The sequence below is a fragment of the Typopeltis vanoorti genome, chromosome 8 (assembly GCF_054136105.1).
Source record: "Typopeltis vanoorti isolate ZY-2024b chromosome 8, IOZ_Tvanoo_1.0, whole genome shotgun sequence".
NCBI lineage: Eukaryota > Metazoa > Arthropoda > Arachnida > Uropygi > Thelyphonidae > Typopeltis > Typopeltis vanoorti.
Window position 1 is genome coordinate 146,339,021 of NC_143556.1, and position 25,551 is coordinate 146,364,571.

Below are 25,551 nucleotides of genomic sequence, written 5' to 3' on the forward strand. Positions count from 1 at the left end.
CTAGCAGCTGTTGAATATGCTGGAGCACAGTTCTCTCAAGTCTCACATAAAGTTAGGTGAATCTCAGTTGTGGACTTTTGGACTCTTGCAGCACAAAAAACTTGACAATGGCCTGCAGTGTATTACATTCTTACATTAGCAACATTAAGAATTATATGCAATAAAAAATGTATCAAATCTGAAAAGTATATGTTAATTTACTTATTCTTGTTGTTTTAAGGATACTTGTGCTATAACATTTATTAAAATCACAATAACACAAGAAAAGGAAGAATAAAGTGTAATAATCTCATGGCTCTTGCTGTTTTAAATTTGTCTGTTCTAGTTCTACCTCATATTCTCTTATCTAATGCCAGTGATATATAATCTGTAATTTTCAAATTGATATATATGGCTTTTTTATTAAATTTTCTTCATCTGTAGTTGTGGTATGTGAATTTAAATATTACCTGCTATTACTAGACTTTTAATACAGACATAGTTTAATGTTGTAAATAATGGCTTCACACATGGAAGAGAAAACTAAATAGAATTTATTACTCCTATATGTTTTGCTTAATATGTCATGAGCTTCATTCAGGAAGATTACAGAAGAACTGGTAACAACATTTAAATTTTGAATTCAAGAACAAGTCATACAGCATGTGTAAAATATCTCCTGTTGGGTTGCAGCTGTACAGTAGGAGGAAACACTCTTAGAGTTCAGAGACATGGGTATAGATGTATAATTAATTAAAAAAAGATAAACAATTAACAGCAATCACTTCCCAAAATTTACAGATAAACATACTGTCTGTCTGATTAAGATTAGGATGGTGGCATAGGGCTTCACACCATTCAAAAAATGGACAATTAGATTTGAACCTACTGTTAGTGTCGCATTGGTATGATTCCAGTAAATTCTGTCTAGTGTCGATGGCATCAGAAACAAGTAGATTTTCCTGATGACATTGTCAAATTATTCAAGTTTACTATCAATGGTGGATATTTTACTTGGTGTAATAAATTATTCCAAGGGTGCTGCAATGGTAGTTCTATGACAGCTGCTTTGGTGGACTATTTTATGGATCATTTAGGGGATTGGATTTCTAACCATTTCTCCTCAAACTTGCATTTGGCTATGTTTTGTGGATGACATCTTTGCAATTTGGTCTCACTCTGAAACAGACCCACTTCAATTTCTCGATAAAATGAAAACTTATATACTCTTGTCAAATTCACTATTGAACGTGAGTCTAATAATAGTCTTCCCGTTTTGGATACTAATACATCATAACTCTGTATGATGTATTAAATAATGAATATTGAATTTTCTGTTTATGTGAATTTCATTGTGTTCTATATTGTACTGTAGTCCCCCCTTATCTGCAGTTTCAATTATCTTTGGTAACCCAGGTCCAAAAATTTAAATGGAAAATTCCAGAAATAAACAATTTATGAGTTTTAAATTGTGTGCCGTTCTGAGTTGCTCTTGGTTATAAGATTGACTATCTCAGTGCTTGTGTTCAAGTAACTCATGCTTTACTTAATAATGGTCCCAAAGTGCAAGAGTGATACTGGCAATTCAGATATGCCAAAGGGAAGCCATAAACTGCTTCCTTTTAAGTGAAAAGGGGAAAGTTCTTAAGTTCATAAAATAAATAAATAATAAAAAAAAAATATGTGCTGAGGTTGCTAAGATTCCATTCATATTCATATAATTTTTATTGCTGTATATTATTATAATTGTTCTATTTTATTATTGTAGTTATTGTTGTTAATCTCTTACTGTGCCTAATTTATAAATTCAACTTTATCATAGGTATGTATGCATAGGGAAAAAACATAGGATATATAGGGTTCAGTGTTATGTGAGGTTTCAGGTATCCACTGGGGGTCTTGGAACACAGATAGGTGGGGGCTACTGTACTGACAAATATGGCCATGATGGCTTTGATAAACTTAAAATAAAACTTACTCTGTTAAAAACAGACTAAAATGTTAAAAACAGGCTAAAATATAGCCGTTAATTATATTAACTTACTCTGTTACTTAATGGATACAGCAAGACCTTGACACAGAAAATATTAAGTTATTCTCTTCTCTTCATTCTCTGCCAAGTTAATTTAGGCCTTCCCCTTTTCCATTTTTCTTCTGGGATCCGTGTCAAAGCTACTTTATGAATCTCTCTCTACTGTCCAATCTCAGTATGTGTCCAATCCATTTCTGTTTTTTTTTATTTTTTCATCAATAATGCTTTTTTTGCACAATCAGCTTATATAAGTTATCATTTGTTATATGTTGGTGCCAGAATATTTGTAATAATTTATACAGACATTTTGTTTGAAATGATTTAATTTAGCTTCCATGTCTCTGATCCATATAATAATATGGCCTTAACATTGCTGTTGAAGATCTTTATTTTGGTTTTATTATGAAATTTTGAAAATTCTCATATATTATTTAATTTTCTGAAAGCATAGTAGCTTTTGTCAGTCTTTGCATTATATTTTTGTCAGTTCCACCTTCAGTATCTACGTTTGCTCTCAGGTATGTAAAATTCTTAATTTCTTCTATAGCATGCTGATTGAATATGATCTCTTTGTGGCATTGGCTGTTTAGTTTAAGCACTTTTGTTTTAGTCATATTTATTTTAAGACCAATCATTTCAGCTATTTTATAGAAGTCTTCTGACTTTGTTTGTATATCATTGTATTTTAATGATATTAAAACTATGTCATCAGCATAATCTAGATCTTCTAACTGCCATAGGATTCCATTCAATTTCTCTTTTTGTACCTGTAACTTTTCTCATAATCCAATTGATGACTATATCAGACAATAACCCAGACATCTCGCAACTCTATCTTACACCAGATCTTATCTCAAACCATTGATGTTGTTTGCTGTGCCATAACACAACTTTTTACTTCCCTTATACATTTCTTTGATTACTCTTACATATTTGTCAGGAATTCTATAACTTTTAATAATTAATCATAATGTTTCTCTGTCAACACTGTCAAATGCTTGAGTTAATCTATAAAATTTAAGCTTCTAACTTCTATACTGTGTTCAATGATGTTCCTTAAAGTAAAAATTAATGCACAGTACTCTTACCTGTTCTAAAACCAACTTGTTCATGCCTTAATATCTTCTCTACTTCGTTTTTAATCTTATATATCAATATTCTACAGAAAAGTTTTGCTGGTACTGAAAGTAGGCTAATTCTCCTCCAATTCTCACATCTAGTGAGATCATTACCTTTCTTCAAAAAAAAAAAAAAAAAATCAGCTAACGCCTTTTTATTCCTGCATATATAGGGAGTAGGCGAGGCCGTTTTTAGCCCTATCAAACTTTTGGAGACTGAGTGGGCAGTTCAATCTCCACTGGTACCCAATCAGAGATAGCTGGCCCAAGGCTATCACTAATTAAGCATCATGCAGTGAAGAGTGATATCCCAACAAGTGCCGCCATCTTGTGGTCCCTAACACTCGTATTTAATGTCTGAAATAATGTGGGTTCTACGGTCGATTTTCTTGAGTTTATGGGAAGAAAAACCTGAGTTTCCGGGAGAAAAAACCCACTTGTCCGTGCCAGAGATCGACTAACTCGGGAACTGGTCGAAAAAAGGCTTAGAAAAATTTCCTCTAGTCACCGACTAGACTCGAAATAAAGTCTTCATTCGTGTGGCCAAGCGCCGTGGTGTGCAAACGCCACAGGGATTGCAATTATCATGGCTTCTTTCCATTGTTTAAGTATCTTTTTAGTCTCTAGCACATTATTAAGGATTAGTTTCTTTAGTTGTCTTAAGCATTTCTTTTGCTATATTATCATTGCCTGAAGCCTTTCCATATATCATTTTCTCTATTACATTTGTTATTTCATTTTTAGATATAGATTTTGATGTTATATTTAAATTTATGCTTACAGGAGGTTTTTCCATTATTGAACTTCTAATCATGTCAGTTATATTGTTGTCTACATTTAGAATTTTTTCAGAGTGTTCTTTCCATCTTCTAACAATCTGATCCTCTTCAGTTAGCAGTAAACATCTTTATCTCTTATGGCATTTACTTACTACTTTTCTTCAGAGCATATTTTCCTTGTCATCTCATACAGTCTTCCAATGTGTCCTATGTTGCAGCCTTCTGTATACTTCTGCCAAACTGTCTGCATAATTTCTTTTATTCTCTCTTGCAGATCTTTTAACTAGCTTGTCTTTATCTCTATAATTGCTGAAATGAATTTCTTTAGCTCTCTGAGAGCAAAACATCATTTTAACTTTGTACCTTACTTCTATAGCAAGAACCTTTCACAGATATAATTTGTACACCACCTTCAAACCAGTCTGGAAATTGTCATCTTTCTTACTACCTATCATAGATATGTTATGATATCTATCCTTGCCTGGCATTTAACAAATACTCTGTTCTTTTCATCTTGGCTACTTTGGACAGACCGTCCATTTTGTAACTATTAGAATCTAAGAGCATCAAGATTATATAAGATTTATGGAATCTGAAAGTTCATCCTTGCTTCTCATGCCATCGGCACTAGACATAGAGTTCACTGAACCACACCAGAATGCTGCACTATAGTAGATGATCCAAATTCGATCATCTATTTTTTGAATTGTGTGAAACCCTATGCCACCATCCTAATCTTAATTAGACAGACCGCATGCTTGTCTTAGAGATAAGTATACAGCTTAGAGATTCTGCCATTTTGCTACTATTAGAATCCAAGAACATCAAGATTATATAAGTTTTGGAATCTGAAGGTTCAAGCCTTACTTCTCATGCCATTGGCACTATGCCTGCCTTAGAGATAGGTTTTGGGAAGTAATTGCTGTTAATTTTTTATATTTTTTTTTTTATTAATTATATATCTATACTTCTGTCTCTGAACTTTAATAGCATTTCCTCCTACTGTACAGCTGCGACCGAGATGCATGATATTATATGCATACTGTATGACTCATTCTTGTATTCAGAATTTAAATGTTTTTACCAGTTCTTCTGCCCTCTCCCTGAATGAAGCTCATGACAGTATTGAGTGAAATATATGAGTAATAAATTCTATTTAGTTTTCTCTTACATATGTGAAACAGTTATTTAAAACATTATACTATTAATTATTATTGGATTGCTTTGGGATCTAGGTAATCATAATAGTAATCTTTTTAACTTTATAAGAATTTTACTGCAGAATCAACACTTCAATGGAATCTGCCAGACTTAGGAATTTTATAACCAAAAAAATATCATGTGTATTTGTCATATATCTGGCAAAAACAACACATACAACATATTCAGAAAGAGAACTGTTTAAATGACTGATTTGATATGTCCCATCTTGTATATTTTCTGATTAAATCCCAAAATTAGAGAAACACTTAATAGGGTTCTAAATTTAACAACTGTTATACATCAAATGAACTTAAAACTAGATGTTAAATATAACATCAAGATATCAGATGCATGTCTCGTTGTGTAACTTATATCATAGACTAATTCATAGCTATGTAGGTCTTTGATATATTCCAACCAAAGCTGAATCAAGATAACACCTTGGTTTTTTGTTACATTGGGTTGGACATCAGAGCCTTTACAAAGTTTTAAATCAGCAAAGATTCTTGTAAAATTCAATGTATGTCATTCCTCTGAGTTGCCAAAGTACTTGATAATTTTTCTTTAGTGATATGAAATGCCAGTGGTGATTTATGAGCTTACTTTATCTCTGTATCTTTGATTTGTTCTTTGAGGTAGAATTTTCTTGATCAACTCGTCTGTCCAACCTAGCAGATGCCACACGTGCAGAGAAAATTTTGTATGCTTCTGGTTTGCTTGAGAGGAGAGTGAGACTATTTGGGGATCTTAATATCATGGAAACTTCTTTGTAATGGCATGAAGGCAACTTTTAAGATTGTATTGCATGAGCATTTCTACTATTTTATCTGTAACATAGAGCAAAGAAACTGTTTGTAGTTGTCTTATTTTAGGAATACATATCTAAAATATGTTATTTCTTATTGCCCTTTTTTGTCAACACTGGATATTGTGAATGCTCTGTCTGATTTGTCTAATGCCCCTTTTTTTGGCAGGATGATAATGTGAGATAGCATGTAGTTATCTTCCATTTCATCACTGAAATTAAGTCTTTGGCTCATTTTTTGATTATCCCAGTTGAACTTTTTTCTGTAGACATGAAATGAAAGTGTGCTATGATTCTTGACTGAGATTAGAACATCTAAGAAAGGAATAGATCTGCTTCTTTCAACTTCCAGTGTGAACTGGATTTTGTGCTTTAAGCTGTTTAGGCATTCTGTGGAACTGTGAAAGAAGACCTCTAGTAGGATATCTAAAAGTAGAATAGATGTTGGAAGCTTTTCCGCTTGGTTATATTATAAATTAAAGATGCCAAAAAATTATATTCTTGGTTTAATCCCTTTATCCAAATGTAAGCAAACAAAGCTTGTGCCTGAACTATTTTCAGGACTGGGCAACTCATATATAGAAACTAATGACTGGCGCAAACTGTTTGCTTACTTGGATAAAGGATTAAACCAAGAATATAATTTCTTGGCATCTTTAATTTATAAAGTAGAATAGAATTATATCACTTCACTACAGCTCTATTTTCTTTTTGAGTGACTTTTCGCATATCTTCTCATATCATTTCTGCTGAGGGCAAGTTTGTTTCAGTAGCTGACTTTTCTCTGATGAAAACAGCATAGGCCTTATTTAACCAGGCAACACCCTAGCTGGGTTGATATTCTGTGACATTAGTTACAATAGACAGGGTTAATTCAAGATGGTAGATCTTGAGTGTTATAGTGTACAACAAGGATAAGTAGGCAGGTATCTTACTATAACAGAAAACCAAGCCAATTTAACAAAATATCTGTGCACATATATTATGTAATAAGAATTTTTACACTTCTGTGCATATTGCAGATCTGGTTGCCCAGTGGATAGTATTTGCTATTCTTCAAGTGACTGTGGCATTGAATCGCCCTGTGGAATGAATGTTTGCAAATATATTTGGATGGTATATGAATTTTGAGTACATGATGCAAGCTGCTACTATGCTTAAAAGTATCACATTTTTGTTTCCATTGCAGAGCTTCCAGCTTATCTTACCCATAGCTCAACCATAGTACAGTTAATTTTCACCATTATAAAAAATTCACACTCTACAACATATTACCTATTCATTGTAATATGCTATTCTTGTGGTGCCTTTGAATTTGTTTTGTGAGAATTAACTGTACTAGATTTATCTTCCATGGGTTAGATTATCACAAGAAAAAAAAAAGCCCTTTTGCTAAGAAGACTGGCTAAATCATGTGCTTGCATAGTGGAATTTATGGAGTCAAAACACACACATATTAGAGCACTTACTTTACTTACAATTAATAAAAATAACACTCAATATTTCAACCTCTGTATCATATCAAGGTCATCATCAGGAATATATATATATATATATATATATATGAACAAACCACGACTACATCACCTTATACATAAGCTATAGTATCACTGCTTTAACTGTTTACATTAGCCTGACCTCTAATGAAGGAGGTGGAAAAAAGTAGGGAAAAGTTAGGGAAAAAAATGAACAAATATAATAAAGAAAATTTATGATCTAAAGGTATAATAATAAAAAAGCAAAAAAATAATATAATAAAATAAAAATATGCAGAACTTCATCAACTGCAACTCTATAGTCCTGTTATCCTTAGGTTCTATCCCCTGATTAGGTTTTCTTGTGTTGGGATTCTGCCATCACGTTCTTTTGAACCCATACAGCTTTTAGAAGAGCATGGTGGCAGAACTGCAACACAAGAAAACCTGATTAGTGAACAGAACCTAAGGATAACAGGACAATAGAGTTGCAATTGATGTAATTCTACTTTTATGGTTTTTATTTTGTTTTTTTTATTATACATTTTGATGATAAAATTTTATTATTATATTTTAAAAAAATTATTTTTGATTACATTCAGTATTTTTAAACTCTTCCCCTTCTTCTTTCCTTTACCAGAAGTCAGGTTAGTGTAAACGGTTAGCAAAACAGTTATAACAAAACAGATATTGGGTTTGAAGTTATATTGCGAGTGGTTGTGTAATTTAGTGCTCATGTAAAATTGGTGATTTTCAACTGTTTTATTGTGTTTTTTTATTAGGAAATTAATGTATTATAGTGTAGATTTTCGTGTTTTTAGAGTATTTAATGTATTTATAACATTTTTATTGTGATATTGTTGGTATGGCACCAATGCATCAAACAATGGCGGAAAAGACTACGTTGTCCAGCGATTTGAATTTGTGGGATTTTATTCACTGCAGTATGTGTGAAATGTATTCTTCCAGAAAATGAAACAATATGTGGAAGGAAATTGAAACTGGGGAGAGAGAGAGAGAGTATGTATTAAATGTTTTAAAAGCGAGTGTCTGTTAGGCGACAAGGATGCAGCAAATACTGACGGTAAGATAGAAAACGATGTATGTGAAGGTTTCTGTAGGTCAGTAGTTCAAGAGATAGATTCTTGTATTGAGACCACCTTTATTAAATACGAACAGGATACGTGAAAACCCGACTAATTGGTAATTCCCCTGATGATGTAAGTCATATGACTTGTGAAACCGGTTGGGTGTCCCCTGATGATGTAAGTCATACGACTTGCGAAACTTGTTGGGTTTCCCCTGATGATGTAAGTCATGTGACTTATGAAACTTGTCGGGGTTTTCGCATATCCTGTTTGTATTTAACGAATGTGGTCTCAAATACTGGAATCTACCTCTAGAAAATGATGTTATTAATGTCGAATGTGTGGCTGTGGAAATACAGGAGAATGAAATGGACATTAATAAAAGTGCACTTAAATGTTATCCTTCATAGGATTAAGTGCGAAATTGAAAAACTACAGAAGCAGCAGCAAGAGATTAGCAGGGCTGAAAAGAGAAAGAAGTAGGTGGTCTGAAGGAATAATAAAGACTGACCAAACAAGGAAAACAAGCTAAGGAGAAATTATATATGGAGACTCGGTGATCAGGGGTGTACTTAATGAAAGTGTGACAAAATCCTGTTTCCCAGATTCAAAAATTCACAATATTAGCCACGCCATCTGGATGCAAAAAGGTAAGGCAAAGGAAATGATTGTTTTGGTTGGTACAAATGATTTGAAAGGAGAGAAATATTCAATGAGGGAGGATGTAAAGGAGTTGTTAGAAGAGGCAAAACTGAAGTGTGAGAAGGTGAAGATTGTAAGTCCCTACCATGCTTTATAGTATGATTAGAGGTGAACTGAGAAGGAGGGCGTTAGTAGCAAATACATACATATATAAATATATAAGTAGCTATACATAGATTGTGTAGAAGGAATAATGTAGGATTTGTTGATCCGTGGTCTGTGTTTGATGGAAAGAAGGAGTTGTACAATGCAGATGGACTGCATCTGAATGGTTTTGGTGTTAGGTGCCTGGAGGGAGCCTTGTTCACTGAGCATGCTGAAGCACAAATTCAGGAAAACTTAAGCAATTAGGTGGAAGCAAATGAGTTTGTGTGAAGGCACCCATAAGGCGAGTAAGTGCGAGAATGACCAAGTGTGGAATCTAGTTTCTCAAGCAAAAATATTGAATAGGGCAGTCAATTCAGAAAGTAAAGGTAGGTGGGTGACTAAAGGGATGCTGCAGTTTCTATATCCTAATGCCAGAAGTATCAGGAATAAGAGGGAGGAGTTTTTGGCATTGGTTAGTGCAACCTCTCCAAAAGTTATAGGCATTAGAGAGACTTGGCTAACAGCAGATGATAGAGTTATAGGGAATGAATGTGAAGGGTTTAGTATTTTCAGAGAAGATAGGATGGAGGGAGAAGTACTGCTGATGATAGCAGATGAAATGCAGCCAAAAAGAACATCTGAAATTAGCATAAGTACAGTTTGAGTGATTATTATGGGGGGTTTCGACTATCGGGGATATGGACTGGAAAGAAGAAAGATCACATGCCAGGAAGGAAATAGAATTTATACACCTAAGAGATAATTACTTAAGGCAGCATGTGGTGGAGGGGACCAGGGGGGTGAGAGAGTATTTGACCTGGCCATAGGATCAGAAGTGCTATCCATAACTGACAACATTGCCTCTGAAAGTGACCATGTGTTCTTGACTTGGGAGATTGTGAAACATGATTAATGTTCTATCAAGAAGGAGTATTTGTGGAACTACAAGGCAAGTGATTATGACTTGCTTAAGAAGAAGCTGAAATCTGTACCATGGTATAAAATGCTGCATGGTAAGAATGTTAGTAGTGCATGGAATATAGTTAAGGGTCATCTAGTGGAAACAGTACTAAATTGTATACCTAGAGTAAGGAAGGTTAATCAGGCAGGAGTTAGATGGATGAGTAATATCATTCATCCATAGAAAGAAGAAAATGCTGTAGAGGGTATATAAAGAGAAAGGTGACCAGCAAACTCATGAGCAGTACAAGGCTCGGACAAGGAAGGCAAAATCAGATTACGAGAAAAATCTAATTTAGCCAAGAAGGCTAAAGGAAATCCCAAAGAGTTCTTTCGTTATGTGGTAAGTAAGAGGAAGCATGACTATGGAAGATTAACCTTTATGAGTGACGACAGACATGAAGAGACAGAAGTGGATAAAATAATTGAGTTACTGAGTGACCATCTTGCAAGAGTATATCATCCTAGTGAGATTACTGCTTTAACCTATGTGACAGACATTAATGTGGGAACAGAGGTGGATGAATTGGTGGTTCTTAAGATATTGCAGAATCTCATATAAGTACAGCTGTGGAATTAGATGGGATATCAGCTAAGGTTTTGTGAGAATGTGCAAGGAAACTGCAATGCCTTTGATTAGGCGCTTTAATTTAAATCTCAACTCTGGTAGAGTTCCAAGGGAGTAGAAAGAGGGCAAAATAATTGGCTGGCATAATGGGTTCTGAGGCCAATCAGTATCTCAGACATGGTGGTAAAACTACTAGAAAATTGGTCAAAAATTGTTAGATAAAAATATCATACTGTGTGAAGGTCAACATGGCTTTGTGAGGGAGGTTGGTCATGCGTTAGTAATTTACTACCTTTTTATAATAGATTAAAAGGCGAGGTGGATAAAGGAAATGGCTACATGATAATTTTGCAAAGACATTTGACAGAATACCACATGGAACTCTGTTATGCAAATTAGAACAAATAGGCATAGATGTGATGCTATTTAAGTAGATAAGAGAATGACTGCTGGATGAATATCAAAAAGGTATATGGAGGGACAGAATCGAGGCGAGGCAAGAACAGGTGACTAGTGGTGTGCCATAAGGTTCAGTGCTGGGATCATTGCTGTTTAATTTGTACATAAATGATACAGGAAATAACCTGAAATATTCAGTTGTTTACTGATGATATTAAATTAGGTAGAGTAATAGTTGATGTGTAAGTAAAAGGTGATGTGGAGAACTTGCAGGGTGATTTAAATAGGCTCTCAGTGTGGGCAAAAGATAATGGGTATCAGTTTAATGTGGAGAAACATTTAAGTTATTCATTTTGGGATAAATAGATTGCAAGCTGTATATCATATTTATGTACTGTACTCCAGGAAATAGTGAAGCTAGAGATTTAGGCAGTGAAATTATTAGTGAACTTTGTGTTTATGTTTAAGTGGTTTTTATTGAGAAATTTTGTAGCTATATCTGTTTGTAAATATTTTTTATTATAATTTTAATTGTAACTCTCTAAAAAATTTAAATATGCATATTAATTAGTATGGTTAGCCTAGTGGTTGTGCGCTTCGCAACCATATACCTGAGGAAGGAGTGTCCTAGGTTCGATTCTCGGTGACGTGAGGAGCTGAAGGATCTTCCTCAGCCAAGTTAGCCGGTCTTGGGCGAGGACAGTAGAGTTTTTTCCCCAGTTTATCTGGGGTTTTTCATCCAGCAAAGCAGGCAAACCGGCTTTGAGAACTCAACACTTCAAGACATAGGATACACCGGGGCTTAGGGCTGACCACCTTATCCTATGAACGGTTTGAGTTCCGATGATTAATAAATCCTCGACACCGCAAAGTAAAAGAGGGTAAAAGGAAGATGAGATGAGGATGGAACCATTTTAAAAAACCTCTCATAGCAAAAACAGACAGAATTTTATCTACCCCTGGTGAATATTGCATAATGTGGGTAGTCTACACCATCTAGTCAAAAATTTGATATCTCCTAGAATGCTTCTTTCTAAATACAAAAATTGTCTGAAGTAAAATTTCCACAGTACAATATTATAAAGCATTTGAATGTCATATTGCTGGTTTTCAAATCCATGTTTCTTTCTAACCTTCCATAATTGGCATCTTAATTCATTAATTATAAAAATCAAAATTCTTTTCCTATTGCTTACAGATGATGGGTACTGCCAAAAAAAGAACCTGTTCTGTTGTAAGTAATGGAATGTACAACACATTATGTATGTTCCAAATATGCAGGGCAAGAGGGTAGCTGTAGAATGAATGTTCTACTGTTTCCAGTCAGTAACAGACGTCACAGATTGGATCTGTGATGTTAAAGTACCTCCATTTGATGGTATTGACTGGAAGGCAGCCATATGCTATTCTCCAAGCAAGATCCCTCCTGTTAGGGTATCTTTGGAACTTCAATACATGATGAAACAAAGCATTGTTGTCAGTACCCAACTATGGTGGTTTGTTGAAAGAGATTAAAGATTTCTTCATACCAAATTTTACTTTTTTTAATGGAAAGAATGTCAATGCCAGAGTGTTGTAGCAGTCTTAGAGTTAAGCACATAGTGTAGTAGTAGTAGTATTCAGGAACAATCTCAGCTTTTGGACCTTTATAATCATTTACTTCAAATAGGGAAGATGAAACCCAGGTAGTACTGAAGGTGTGTACCTGTGTGATTGGTCTGCAGGATTTTTGAAGCTCTATTGCTTAGATAGCAGAATTTTAAGACTGGAAGCCCAAATCCTCCATGTTTCTTTGATAGTTGGAGAAATTTCTTTTTAACTTCTTGGTATCGGCTGGACCAAAAATATTGCACAGGTTTACTATATTGCTTTTCTTCAACTTCATGATGTCTGTAATATCTACAGCCGAGCAGGAAAGATTATGGTTTTGAGTGCTATGGCTTTAGAAGAAAAGGAAAGTACTCCTATTTACCAGTCTTCTAAGGTTTCAAAGTTTTTGTATATAAGTTATTGAACTGGTAATATTGGATAAGTGGTGAAGAGAATTCTAAGTATAATGTGGGGTTCTCTCTCTTAGGAGTTAGTCCAAAAAGAATGCCTCCAAGATCCCACTTTCCAAAAACTTTTAATTTTGTGTTGTCTGCATTAGTAGTTAATCCACTGAACCTTGCTGAATTTTTCCAATATACCAAAAAAGATATACCTGGAATCATTATCCTTCAAAGTGCCTGCTACATCATCATCAGTGTATGCTAATACCTTAATTTCCATCATAGTTGACAGAATTGTTATTCCTTGCACAGACAGCATGTGTATTATCAACTTCCTGTAAGAAAGATTCAAGAACCAATGCAAAGAGCAGTGGACTAAAAGGGCAACCTTGCTTGACTCCTTTTCAAATTTTGACCGGGTCTGACAGGAACCCACTAACTAGGAGGTGGGGTAGTTGAATTGGCATAGGCTCCTTGATAATGGATAATAATGGATAGCAGCTTTTTACCTAAACCAATTTGCCAGAGAATGTGGAACAGAAAGGGATGCCGAACATTGTCAAATGCTTGAGTAAGGTCTACTGATAGCACTGCCATTGACTGCTTTTTCATATTAACTAAGCAGATTAGATCATGTAACAGAAACAGATTAAATTCTACTACTCGGCCTGGAACTTTATACACCTGTGTGCTTTTAATTATGTATCTCATTCCCACTTTGAGCCTGTTATTGATGATGCAGAAAAATATCTTGAAGTCAGTATTAGATAGAGAAATAGGTATCCAGCTGCTGATTAAGGTATGATCTCTATTAGGTTTTAGAATGAGGACGGTGCTACAAATTCACTTGGTATGTGTCCTGATGAGAGAAAATAATTAAATAGTATAACCAGAATGTGAAGAATAAAATCCTAGACCTCGTGGTAAAGTTCTATCCCTAGACTGTCAGGTCCTTCAGATTTTCTTGTCTCACATGTTTTATAGGCTGTGATAACTTCAGATGTTGTAACGGGTCTGTTAAGCCCATCTTGGATATGAACAGGAAAGCCATTAATGTTCCAAGAGTTATAATTTCCAACAGTACTATTGTCTTCAAACAGATTTTTTGTAGTGTTTTTGAAAGGAGTCAAGGATGTCTTGAGTAGTGGACACGTCTTCACCATCAGCGCAGATTTGAGTAATAGTTGGTTCTTTGCAGAGTTTAGTGAATTGTCTATTGAAGAATGCAGCTGAAGGACCATCTGCTAAGTGCTGTTGTATTCTTATTTTAAAATCTCTTTCTTCTACTTGTTTTTTCTGCCTTTCCACTTCTATCTCTATGTTAATGTTTCTAATAATGTCTACATTCTATACCTTTGCATTGGTTTGTTACAAACAAGCTTTTTTTTTATACAGGTCTTTCAACTTTTTTCTTTTGAGGAAAGCCTGTTCCTTTCCTCATTCTATCATATTCTGTTTTAGTGCTTGTTTGAATTTTAACCACATATCCCAATTCTAAGTAACATTACTCCAACTTGAACAGAGGGTCTGGAATCTGGTTAAAAAGATCAATGGAATATTTGGTGAAAGTCTCCATGGTCCAGAACTGATCTCTACTTGTTCCATGCAGTGGAACTTAAGTAGAACTGGATTATGATCTGACATGTTGATGTCAAGAATGTTTTATCTGAATTATCTTATTTATAAGAGAAGAAGAGATATAAATTTGATCAAGATGGGTACCAATATCTTAATTCGTATACATGTAAGCCTGGAGATTTGGATTGCAAATCCTCCATATCTTTACTAGTTGAGCATTGTCGAGATATATTTTTAACTGCATAATCCAGTTTTCCACTCCTGGGGGTGTCCTCCAATTTTGTCTGTGGCGTTTTCAATACAATTCCAGTCTCCAGCTGCTATGCTCAGTGGGCACCATATAAATATGTCTCCAATTCCTGGAAGAATTTTCATCTAAGTGGATGAAAATATTAATTAATATTAATAATTATTATTAATATTACAGAATGATTTTACAGGTGATTCAAGAGTCATGCACATCATAAAATAAACTTAAATTTTTCAATATCAATGACAAACTTTATGGACTAAATTGCTACAAACAAAGCTTATAACTATATCTTTACAAAGGCAAAAATAAATAACATTACTAAAGCAAATGTTTAAAATGGCTGCCTTGTTCTTGAACACAGGAACGTAATCTTTTTACCAAATTGAAGGCAACTCTTCAAAGCATGGAATTACTGACTGCTCGATTCCTTCAGTGATGTTCATCTTCAATTCATCAGTTGTGTGAGGATTATTTTTATACACCTTACCTTTAAGGTAATCCCATAATAAGAAATATGGAGATGACAAATATGGCAACCTTGGGACCAAAGTCCTTTAGAAATTAGTCTGTCACCAAATACTTGCAAAATCGCATTGTTTCATTTGATGTATGGCAAGTGGCACTGTCCTGCTGAACACAGCAATCATGTTCTTCAATCTTAAGGAGAGCCACAAACTAAGGATGTCTTGGCATAGTGCACCGTTCAGTGTCATCTATCATTCTAAAAACAAACAAAAATCTAAGTGAATTGATTCAGTTAGTAATGCTTTAGAATATAAAAATGTAAGATGTGACAGTATTGCATGCCTGAGAAATAACAGATTAATCTATAAGAAAATTGTTGGTAGAAAGCTGCAAACTTGATGTCAGGTGATCTTTCTAATAATTCAGAAATAGTCCTCTACTTCTTTATTAGAATTTAGAATTGTGGGCATGAATAAGTCATGTAGTCTGATTTCTGTTTTAAAATTTGCTCACATCTTATTCCCACGACTACCATTCGCATCATTAATATAATCCACTCTGTTTTTTGTATTCTCATCCTGGGTCATAACTTCAAGTATATCAAGGATTACAGCAATCCCATACTAGTAATAACTGCCCTAGTCATATTGCTAAAATTCTTCAAAAAATCTGATTAAAGTCATTTAAAGCTTTTCATGAAACTTGATTAACAAGATCTCTGAAAGACATTTTCCCAATTGGAAAAACATATGTATAAAATATATTTGCAACATTATATTTTGTGCTATTCCTGTCATCTTCTTTTCCTAATTCTTAATGTTTTAAAAAATCATTTAGAAAGCTCTCACCTATTTTTGTCTTTTTAGTCTCAGCAGCACCATAAATAAATTGCTGGCCTGGCTGGCTGAATGGGTAGCATATCCACTCTCCAGCCAAAAGGCTGTGGGTTCGAATCCTGCTGTGGGCATGGATGTTTGTGATTGTGAAAGTAGCAGTGGTGGTAATGGACGGTAGATGACATTGGTATCGTTGGAGACAGTTGGTGGAGACAGAGTTGTAGAGTAGGTGCCCTCCCTCGATGAGCCCTTGTATTTAGTTTTCTTGTATTCTTGTTTTTTTTGATTCTTCACTAGGCTAGTTTTTAGATCATTTATTTTCATAGCTGTGTATTTGCACACGTGTCTAGCATAAGTAGCTTAATATTTTAAGATGCATTTATTGCATTCTTTTTTTATTTTTCACTGAAAGAATCTTTTAGTTTCCTGTTTTTTCCTATATGCTAAACATGTACAATAAAAAAAAAAGAGGTATATTCACAACAAAGTATTATTGCTGTTACTTTTATTATGAAAACAAAAGTATGTATACATAGTCCATGAAATAATTCTTTTAGTTCTTGACAATTGTTGCAGTCGGGTTATATTTCCAATCAATATTTTATTTCATTATAGAGACACACTGTTTGCAAGTAACACGTCTTCACTTTCAATCGGTGATATTGCTAACGCTGTTCAGAGGAAAGATCGTTTTGGTGGACTTCATTTTTTTAATCCTGTTCCTATGATGAAGCTGCTAGAGGTAATATCTCATATGGTTAGGTAAAATTCATACTGTAATTCTTCACTTAAAAAAATTCAAATCTTCTTCATTGATTATTTTACTCTTAATAAATCATGAGATAAGTTAACATGTGATTTAAATATTTTGATTAAAACTTCTGATTCCCAAAACTATTTTGAGGACTTCATTATAATTACATAAATGTAGTAAAATGCTGTGTGTTGCTGGCATTAATAATCTTGTGTTTGGGAATAATATTGATAATTTAAAGATATTTTGATTTTAAAAAAGAGATAAAGAAATAAACAGTCATTTTCAGTAGAATGAATATGATCAAAAGATATATAAGCACTGTTATTATTACTACATGACACCTAATGAATAATAGCTGTGCTTCATGTGTGCGGTTTATGTGAGAAGCACAATGGGTTTATGTTTCGTATTGAGATTAGATTATCATTGGCAAGTACTAGAGTGAAACGGATAATTTGAATTTTGATATGATTTTTAAATACAGCCACATAATATGCAAGGAAAACATAATCACTTCGGAATTTTTTTTTTTTTTTTGGATTGAACCAGTATAAGGCTGAAATGACTCATTTTACTTATTTATACACAAGTTCCAACCTCCTTTGACTATAATCATACAGTCCGTGAAAGCTCCAGCAGAAAACGGCACATTCAGTAGACTGTTAAAAGCTTCATGCTATAAATATGAGCAAAAGAAAGTTAGTAATTTTTTATAAAAAATTGCTTGTCCATATCATGTCCTAAACATGCCATTTACACTTCAAGCACACAAAACAGATGAAACTCAGAAAACATATCAGCAACTCATAACATTCAGTTAGATTGGTTGACAATGTCTCAGCGTATACCCTGCCTCGCCTTTTGGATGGTTTAAAACCACTGGAACGCTAAGAATTTGATCTGCTGTGCCATTTGTATGTCTGTTCAGAAGGCTCGAAGGTGTCTATATTTGTGACTGTACAGCCAGGATATTAACGTGAATGTGATGCAATGTTTATGCATCGAAGTGTACTCTTCATGAAGCATTAGTATGTTGTGTTTAATTTTAGGAATCATGCAAAGCCAGGAAACAATTAGGGGAGTCTTTTTAACAGGAATAAACAAAAAATATAATATTGCTGTTCAGTGAGTGTGCACTGCACACCCAGCATACCTTGAATATATGCCCCTGATATATATGTTAAATATTATTTAATGACTGAATTCCGAGATAATGGAGAAACAAGTAAATTTAATATAACCACACAACTAGTTTCGTTGGAATGCCGACTTCGTCAGGTGTGATAACATACAAAGCAAATAAATGACCGTAAAAAACATTGCACCATTACAACAACAAATCATTAAAAACTGTAATTATGTTTGGAGTCCAAGCTACAGTTCTGTTGTTATGTACTTGTGAGCGTATGACTTCACCGAATAGTAGAGCTATGTGAGTCTGGAAGACTGTAGCTGAGATTGCTGTTCATGTGGGAAGAGTCGAGGGTTATTTCTTTTGATTCCAGGATATGACATTCTAATTCATCATAACATATATGAATGTTGGAAGTTGAATTCCAGTCTATTTGATGTTGGCAGCCTTCGTCATTGAAGTTAACTGAGAACAAGACGTGGCTGGAGAGGACACTGGCTCTATTGTATGAGATATCTCTCTGGTGTTCCTCGAGACGTAGAAAGATAGATTTTTCAGTTTGGCTGTAAAAATTATACTATAAATACCACAGTTGCATATAATTTTTCTACAAAATTATATGTGACTGTGGGAAATCATATTACGGCTAAACTGAAAAGTCTATCTTTCTACATCTCGAAGAAGAGAGACATCTCATACAATAGAGCCTGCGTCCGCTCCAGCTACTTCTTGTTCTCAGTTAACTCCAATAACGAAGGCTGCCAACATCAAATAGATTGGAATTCAACTTTCAACATTCATATATGTTATGATGAATTAGAACATCGTATCCTGGAATCAAAAGAAATAACCCTCGACTCTTCCCACATGAACAGCAATCTCAGTTACAGTCTTCCAGACTGACATAGTTCTGCTCGGTATTGGCGAACTCATGAAGTCATACGCTTGCATGTACATAACAATAGAACTGTAGCTTGGACTCCAATTCAAACATAATTACAGTTTTTAATGATCTGTTGTTGTAATGGTGCAATGTTTTTTACGGTCTTTTATTTGCTTTGTATGTTATCACACTTTGTATATTATCTCAGAATTCAGTCATTAAATAATAATTAACATGTTTAGAAACTGAGTCAATCTGCTTGGGCCTTTCTTCTCAATACAGGAATAGTTGGACTCTTTACAACCTGCAGTCATGGAGAAATCCCGACTGAAACCACAGGTCCATCAAGGTAATATATATTATTTAATTTAAGATATAAATTCAATTTGCCATCTTCATTAAAAATTGAGCCTAAGTAGCTGAAATATTTTACTTATTCTCCAGGTTCTCCATTCAGGATTTAGTTGATATTTTTAATGTTTCTGCCATTTTGTCTTCTTATTGCTGATTTTCTTACTGAATTTATTTAGAAGTATAACATCTTCTGCATAAAGTAAAGAGCTGAGTTAACATATCCAATTTTGACATCAGATTTATTACCTCTTTCCTTCATAATGTGATCCATGTAGACTATGGATAACAGAGGAGGTAATGTACATTCTTGTCTCACACTTGATCTAACACTAAACCACCTTCCTCTACTTCCTTTGGTTCTAATTACTGACTTACAACTCAAATAAAGACTTAAGTATTGCATGATATAATGGCTCATTAAGACTATATAACTGTAGAATTTTGAATAGCTTTTGGATCTCGGCACATTGTCGTGTCTTTTCCAGATCTACGAAACTTAAATATATACCCTTGTTATATTTCCATGATTTCTGAACTGTTTGTCTTAAAGTGAAAATCTATTCCTGACAACCTCTATTTGGCCTGAATCCAGTTTGTTCTTCACCAAGCTTCCCTTTCACAGCCCTTCTTAGCTTTTTCGCAAGCATACTTGCATAAATCTTACCAGGAACACTCCGTAGATAAATACTCTAATTCTCACATTCAAATTTGTTTCCATTTTTATACATGGGTGCTAAGAGAGCTCCACTTTGACCATCTGTCCAGGACAAGATTTTTCTCTTGAAGAGTGGTGAATGAATGGATGGGTTGCCTGAGTCAATTTTAAGTGCTTTGTCTGTTAATGGTTTTGGGTAGAGGTATGATAGTTATTGTTGATAGTTAGCGTATCTCAAGATGAGTCTTAGCACTCCATGGAGATGCTTGTGCAGTAATAATAATTATTGTATGGGGAACCTTCATGGAGTTCAAAGACTCGTCGTGGGCAACCCAAATTATCCATATCTGTCTTACCTCTCCTTGAATCCATTAACTGACTCTGACATCCCACTCTATTCATTCACCACTCTCCAAGCATAAAATCTAGTTGTTAAACCCTTGCTAACCATCTCTCCAAACTTCCAGAAATAACCTCTTGTCCTGCCACCTCTAGCCAAGTGCTGAAATATTTTCTCTATATTAATCTTATAAAATACACTTTAAGTAACTTAAATATTTCTGTTATCATATCCCCTCTTTTTCATTTATCAACTAACAAGCATTCTACAGTATACTCACGATACTGGTCACTGACTTGAATTACAACCACATTTGGATTAGTGTACAATAAATGCAATCGATTAGTGTGTAAAAACATGATATGTCATGTGATGTATATTGAAATCTAAATGCCGCAGCTTAAAGTATTCATAAACGCTGCACAGCCAGACCATTGGTTTAAGTGTAACTGTGCCAAGTGGCTATTTTCAAAATGTTCTGTGAACCAAAACCTGCTGGATACTGTTGTCTCTGCCAAAGGTACAATAAATTGTACCTTTTGGCAGAGACAACTTATGTACAATTTACAATCAGGCCAAAGGAAATCGCAAGCAGTTCTTCCAAGTTTTGCCAGATAGAAAGAAGAATGACTAAGGAAGGATAAATTTAATAAGTGCTGATGGTAGAGAGGTGTCAGAAGTGGACAAAATAGTTGAGCTACTGAGTGGCATCTTTGCAAGGATATATCTTGCAAGTCAGGATAGTTCTGTGGCAGAAGTGACAGGGACCGATGTGAGAACAGAGATTGATGAATTGGAAGGTACATTGTAGAATCTCAATGCAAATATACAGCTATGGGGTTAGATGGCATATCAGCTCACATTTTGTGAGAACTGACAATGCCTTAGACTAGACTAGGCTGTTTAAGTGTCAGCTCTGGCAAAATAACCAAGAGAGTGGAAGGAGGGGCAAAATAATTCCTTTGCATAAAGGAAGATTTAAGTCTGCTGTAGCAAATTACAGACAAATTAGCATCTCGGGGATGGTGGTAAAAGTACTGGAAAAGTTGATCAAAAAATGAATTCAGGAATGGATGGATAAGAATATCATACTCTGTAGTAATCTACTAACTTTATAATAGTGACAGCCTATTTGGATAAAGAGAATGGCTACACAATTATACTGCTTGATTTTGCAAAACCGTTTGACAAGACACCACATGAAACTGTATTACTCAAACTGTAACAGATGGGGATGGATATGAAAGTGGTGATATGGATAAAAGGGTGGTTGATAGACAGATTCCAAAAGGTAGTATATGGATGAGCAGAATCCAGGAAAGAAGGTGATGAGTGGTGCTGCAAGGCTCTGTGCTTGGACTACCTTAATTTATACATAAATTATATAGAAAAAAATTTGAAGAGAGATATTCAGTTGTTTGCTGATGATGCAAAGCTATGTAGAGTAATAGTAAATCAAGATGATGTAGAGAGCAGGATGATTTAAATATGTTGATAGTATGGACAAAACATAATGGATGCCAATTTAATGTGGAAAAGTGTCAAGTTATGCATTTTGGGGTAAAAAGATTACAAACTTACCTCATTGAAGGAACTGAACTCCAGGAAATTGATGAATCCAAGGATTTTGGGGGTTGTATCAGATAAATAGTTGAAGTTTAGAGGGCGTATTGTTAAGGTAGCCAGTGTAGCTTACAGGATTACTTTGTTATTGAAGAACACTAAACAAGCAGAGATAAGGGAGTTATCTTTCCCCTTTATAAAGCCTTGATATGACTGCACCAACTTAAACCTAAACATGACACCTTAAAGTATCCAACAGCTTACTGTCTTTGATATAATGACAGTGTGGCCTGTTTTGGTCAGATGGTGAAATCTGTTGAGCTACACATGTCTCTCACATGGAGCATGTGAGAGACATTACATGGCAGAACTAGAGATCAACTGCTCTCTCTCTAATCATGTTCTGATTCTGCTAACCCTGAAAATTAAGATTCTATCACTCACCAGTGATCTGGAACAAATCACAAAACATTTTTAGATGCTATGATGAATTATGAGAAGAATTATTGAATGATTTATTGAATCGACAGAAATTGTACTCAATCTAATCTGCCTTAATACTAACCTAAGCTGTAATTTCTCTCTCTGATTGTTATACTCCTCAGCTATCCAACTTTGTATGTGAGATCATGGTGACATGAACATGCTCAACAGTACTATGATATCAAGAACACCTTCAAATGTCAGCAATCCATTTTCAACTTAATTTATAACTGTTGTTCTTTTGTAGTGTATAAATTTTGTATTTATTTTTTAATGTTATGAACCCAATGAAGTCTTCTCAAAAGAAAACTAGTGGTACATTCATATAATAAATACTTGTGTAGAGGCTTAAGTGCTGTGAAGACATTATGTTGGAGGTTTAATGGATTTTTTATAACACTCAAAAAGAATTAAAATAGAATTTAATACTTCCTATATTTCGTCCTAGTCACTAGGACATCTACGGGGATTACAAAGACAATTAATGTAACATGCACACAAAAACTTACAATACTAAGCCCAACCACGTGGGTGACACTAAAGTCCTATCTAGGTGTAGCGCCCTCTAAGGGCAGTAGTAGGTGTCCTGGAATGTAAGGTGGGACCTCTGGTGATGACTGTTTCCCAAATCTTCGGAAGTTTAATGCAACCGTATTTGTTAAGATTTGGTTGGTTTCTGAGAGCTAAGATCAGCTCCCTCCTCTCTCTCTGCCTGGAGTTTACAAAGTACCCTGTTCCTGTAAGCTTGCGTACTTTGGACAGACAGGCAGATCAGCATCCATCCGCCTGGAGGAACACAAGTCGTACATCGTTAAACACAACTATGGCCATTCAGGCTTGGCTGACCATGTTTTGGACACCACCCACAGAGTATCATGGAAGAAAACCACCATGCTCCACCACAGCAAATTCAAGAAAGAGAGACTTTTCTTAGAAGCAGCAGCAGCTCTCAGAAACCTATCTAGGTGTAGCGCCCTTAGAGGGCGCTACACCTAGATAGGACTTTAGTGTCACCCACGTGGTTGGGCTTAGTATTGTAAGTTTTTGTGTGCATGTTACATTAATTGTCTTTGTAATCCCCGTAGATGTCCTAGTGACTAGGACGAAATATAGGAAGTATTAAATTCTATTTTAATTCTTTTTGAGTGTTGTAAAAAATCCATTAAACCTCCAACATAATAACATATAATAAATAGTTTTGTCATTTCTCTGCTTTTAGTCATTTGTTTATTCTCATTAATGACACAAAGTTCCAAATAAGTTTCCCAGAATAAGCACATCATGACAGTGTAAAAATAGTCATATTATAAAAAAGTTATGCTTAAAATAAATGATGGAAGACGTAAAATCAGTTTCATATCTGTGGATCGTATTGGTTTTAAAATAATCATAATTTACAATCATGATTCTTTTTACAATTATTTCTCTATGTTAATATATTATTAGTTTTGGTTTCGTAATGTGTATATCGGCACTTGCGATGTGCCCATTATCGATATACTACTAGATTCGGATAATTATGCTACTTTCAGTAATTTTATTGTAATTTAAAATTATCAAGTGTTGTGTTTTGAAAAGACATTCTCATCACGCTAACAGAGACAACATGTCAGTCATTACATGTAAATTCTTGTTTGCCATTTACATGGAGTGTGCATGCTTGCCAAGGAGATTGATGGGTGATTGACAGCTGATAGAGAGCGCGCTTGGTATTGGGGTAACAAGAAAAAACAAGAGAGAGCTAATGAAGGTTTAAGAATGCAGACTGGAGAAATTTTGTTCTTAGGAAATCTTTAAGTTTTATGTCACAGTCGGGAGAATGTTAATAGAAGATTCTGAAAAGGGATCTTAGAACTGAGTCGTTAAACTGGAAGAGCTGACTGTCAACAAGTATTTAGTAAATAAAAGAAGATATTATAATCGATGTTCCAATTGAATGTTCAAGGAAACGCTGATTGGAAAGTTTCATCTTCTGTCTTAATGATACCGGATTACTATGGAAAAAGCAATTTGTGAAATTTGAAACTGTAAAGTGGCTTAACATGAAGAGCTCAACTTAGATATGTTGTTTATGAAGTTAGTATAAGAAAACATCTTTCTCTAGTATGTAAATTGTGCGTCAAATAGAACTGCAAGAGGTAAGAATATTTATACTGAAATAAAATAAACAATCTCTAAACATTGGTTGTCTGACAGATAAACTTTTTAAACATTTAAAATCTTTGCTCTCTGCTTTCAAGATCACAAAATATGTGATCTTCATCTGGTCTCATCTGTTTAGACATAGTCTCACTTTTCACCAGGACCATTCATTACTCAGACAGAACATTTCGGCCAGTATTATTGAACTTTTTGATTTTGTAATTTATTCTGGATATTTTATGCTTTTTTTTTTCCTGTTCTCTATGTTGTTCCATTTTTGTTTTGACGATGCATGTGATACAAATGAGAAAATTTCCATTCTATCAAACGTGAGTCCATCATCATCATCATCAAATTTCTGATACCCTCAAGGGGTGTACAGGATATGGTGTACAGTATTACATTAAAAATTTACATCATTACTAACTTCCTATCTACAATTTTCCTCCAAATTAATATGTTACCTGTAAAGACTTCAACATTAATAGATCTTATATTTTTATCTTCTAAGGCACTTTTTACTACATCAATCCACCTATATCTTGGTCTTCCTCTGGGTTATTTTCCTGCAAACCTGGCAGAGAACACTTGTTTTGCTAATCTTTCCTCTCCCCTTCTGTTAAAGTGACCATACCACGTTAGCAGAGCTAATCTGAGATTAGCACGTGCTTCCCCCATTCTTTATTCATTGTAATTGTCTACTTACATTCCTGACTTGAAAAGGGAAAAAATTTATGCCGTTTAATCATATCTATAGTAATGTTGTTATTCATCACACTAATATTGATACATGACTTGTTAATGTAAGTTCAAACTAGTAGTGAATAGTGTGAAGTATATGTTGTGATACTGTATATGTAAACAAAAATGTAGTTTTTCAGTACGGGCATGGCCAACCAAAGCTACCTGATGCTGGATCATGCC

General features: G+C 34.5%; 1 protein-coding gene across 5 annotated transcripts in view; it reads left to right on the top strand.

The window, feature by feature from the left end:
- Positions 1–25,551, top strand: part of LOC150104412 (hydroxyacyl-coenzyme A dehydrogenase, mitochondrial-like) — a 227,690-nt gene that overhangs the window by 83,924 nt on the left and 118,215 nt on the right. For all 5 annotated transcript variants that reach the window (XM_090396993.1, XM_090396992.1, XM_090396995.1 and 2 more), the window contains exon 5: positions 16,934–17,060. In XM_090396993.1, coding sequence (XP_090253119.1) covers positions 16,934–17,060 — 127 coding nt within the window. The remainder of the gene's footprint in view (positions 1–16,933; positions 17,061–25,551) is intronic.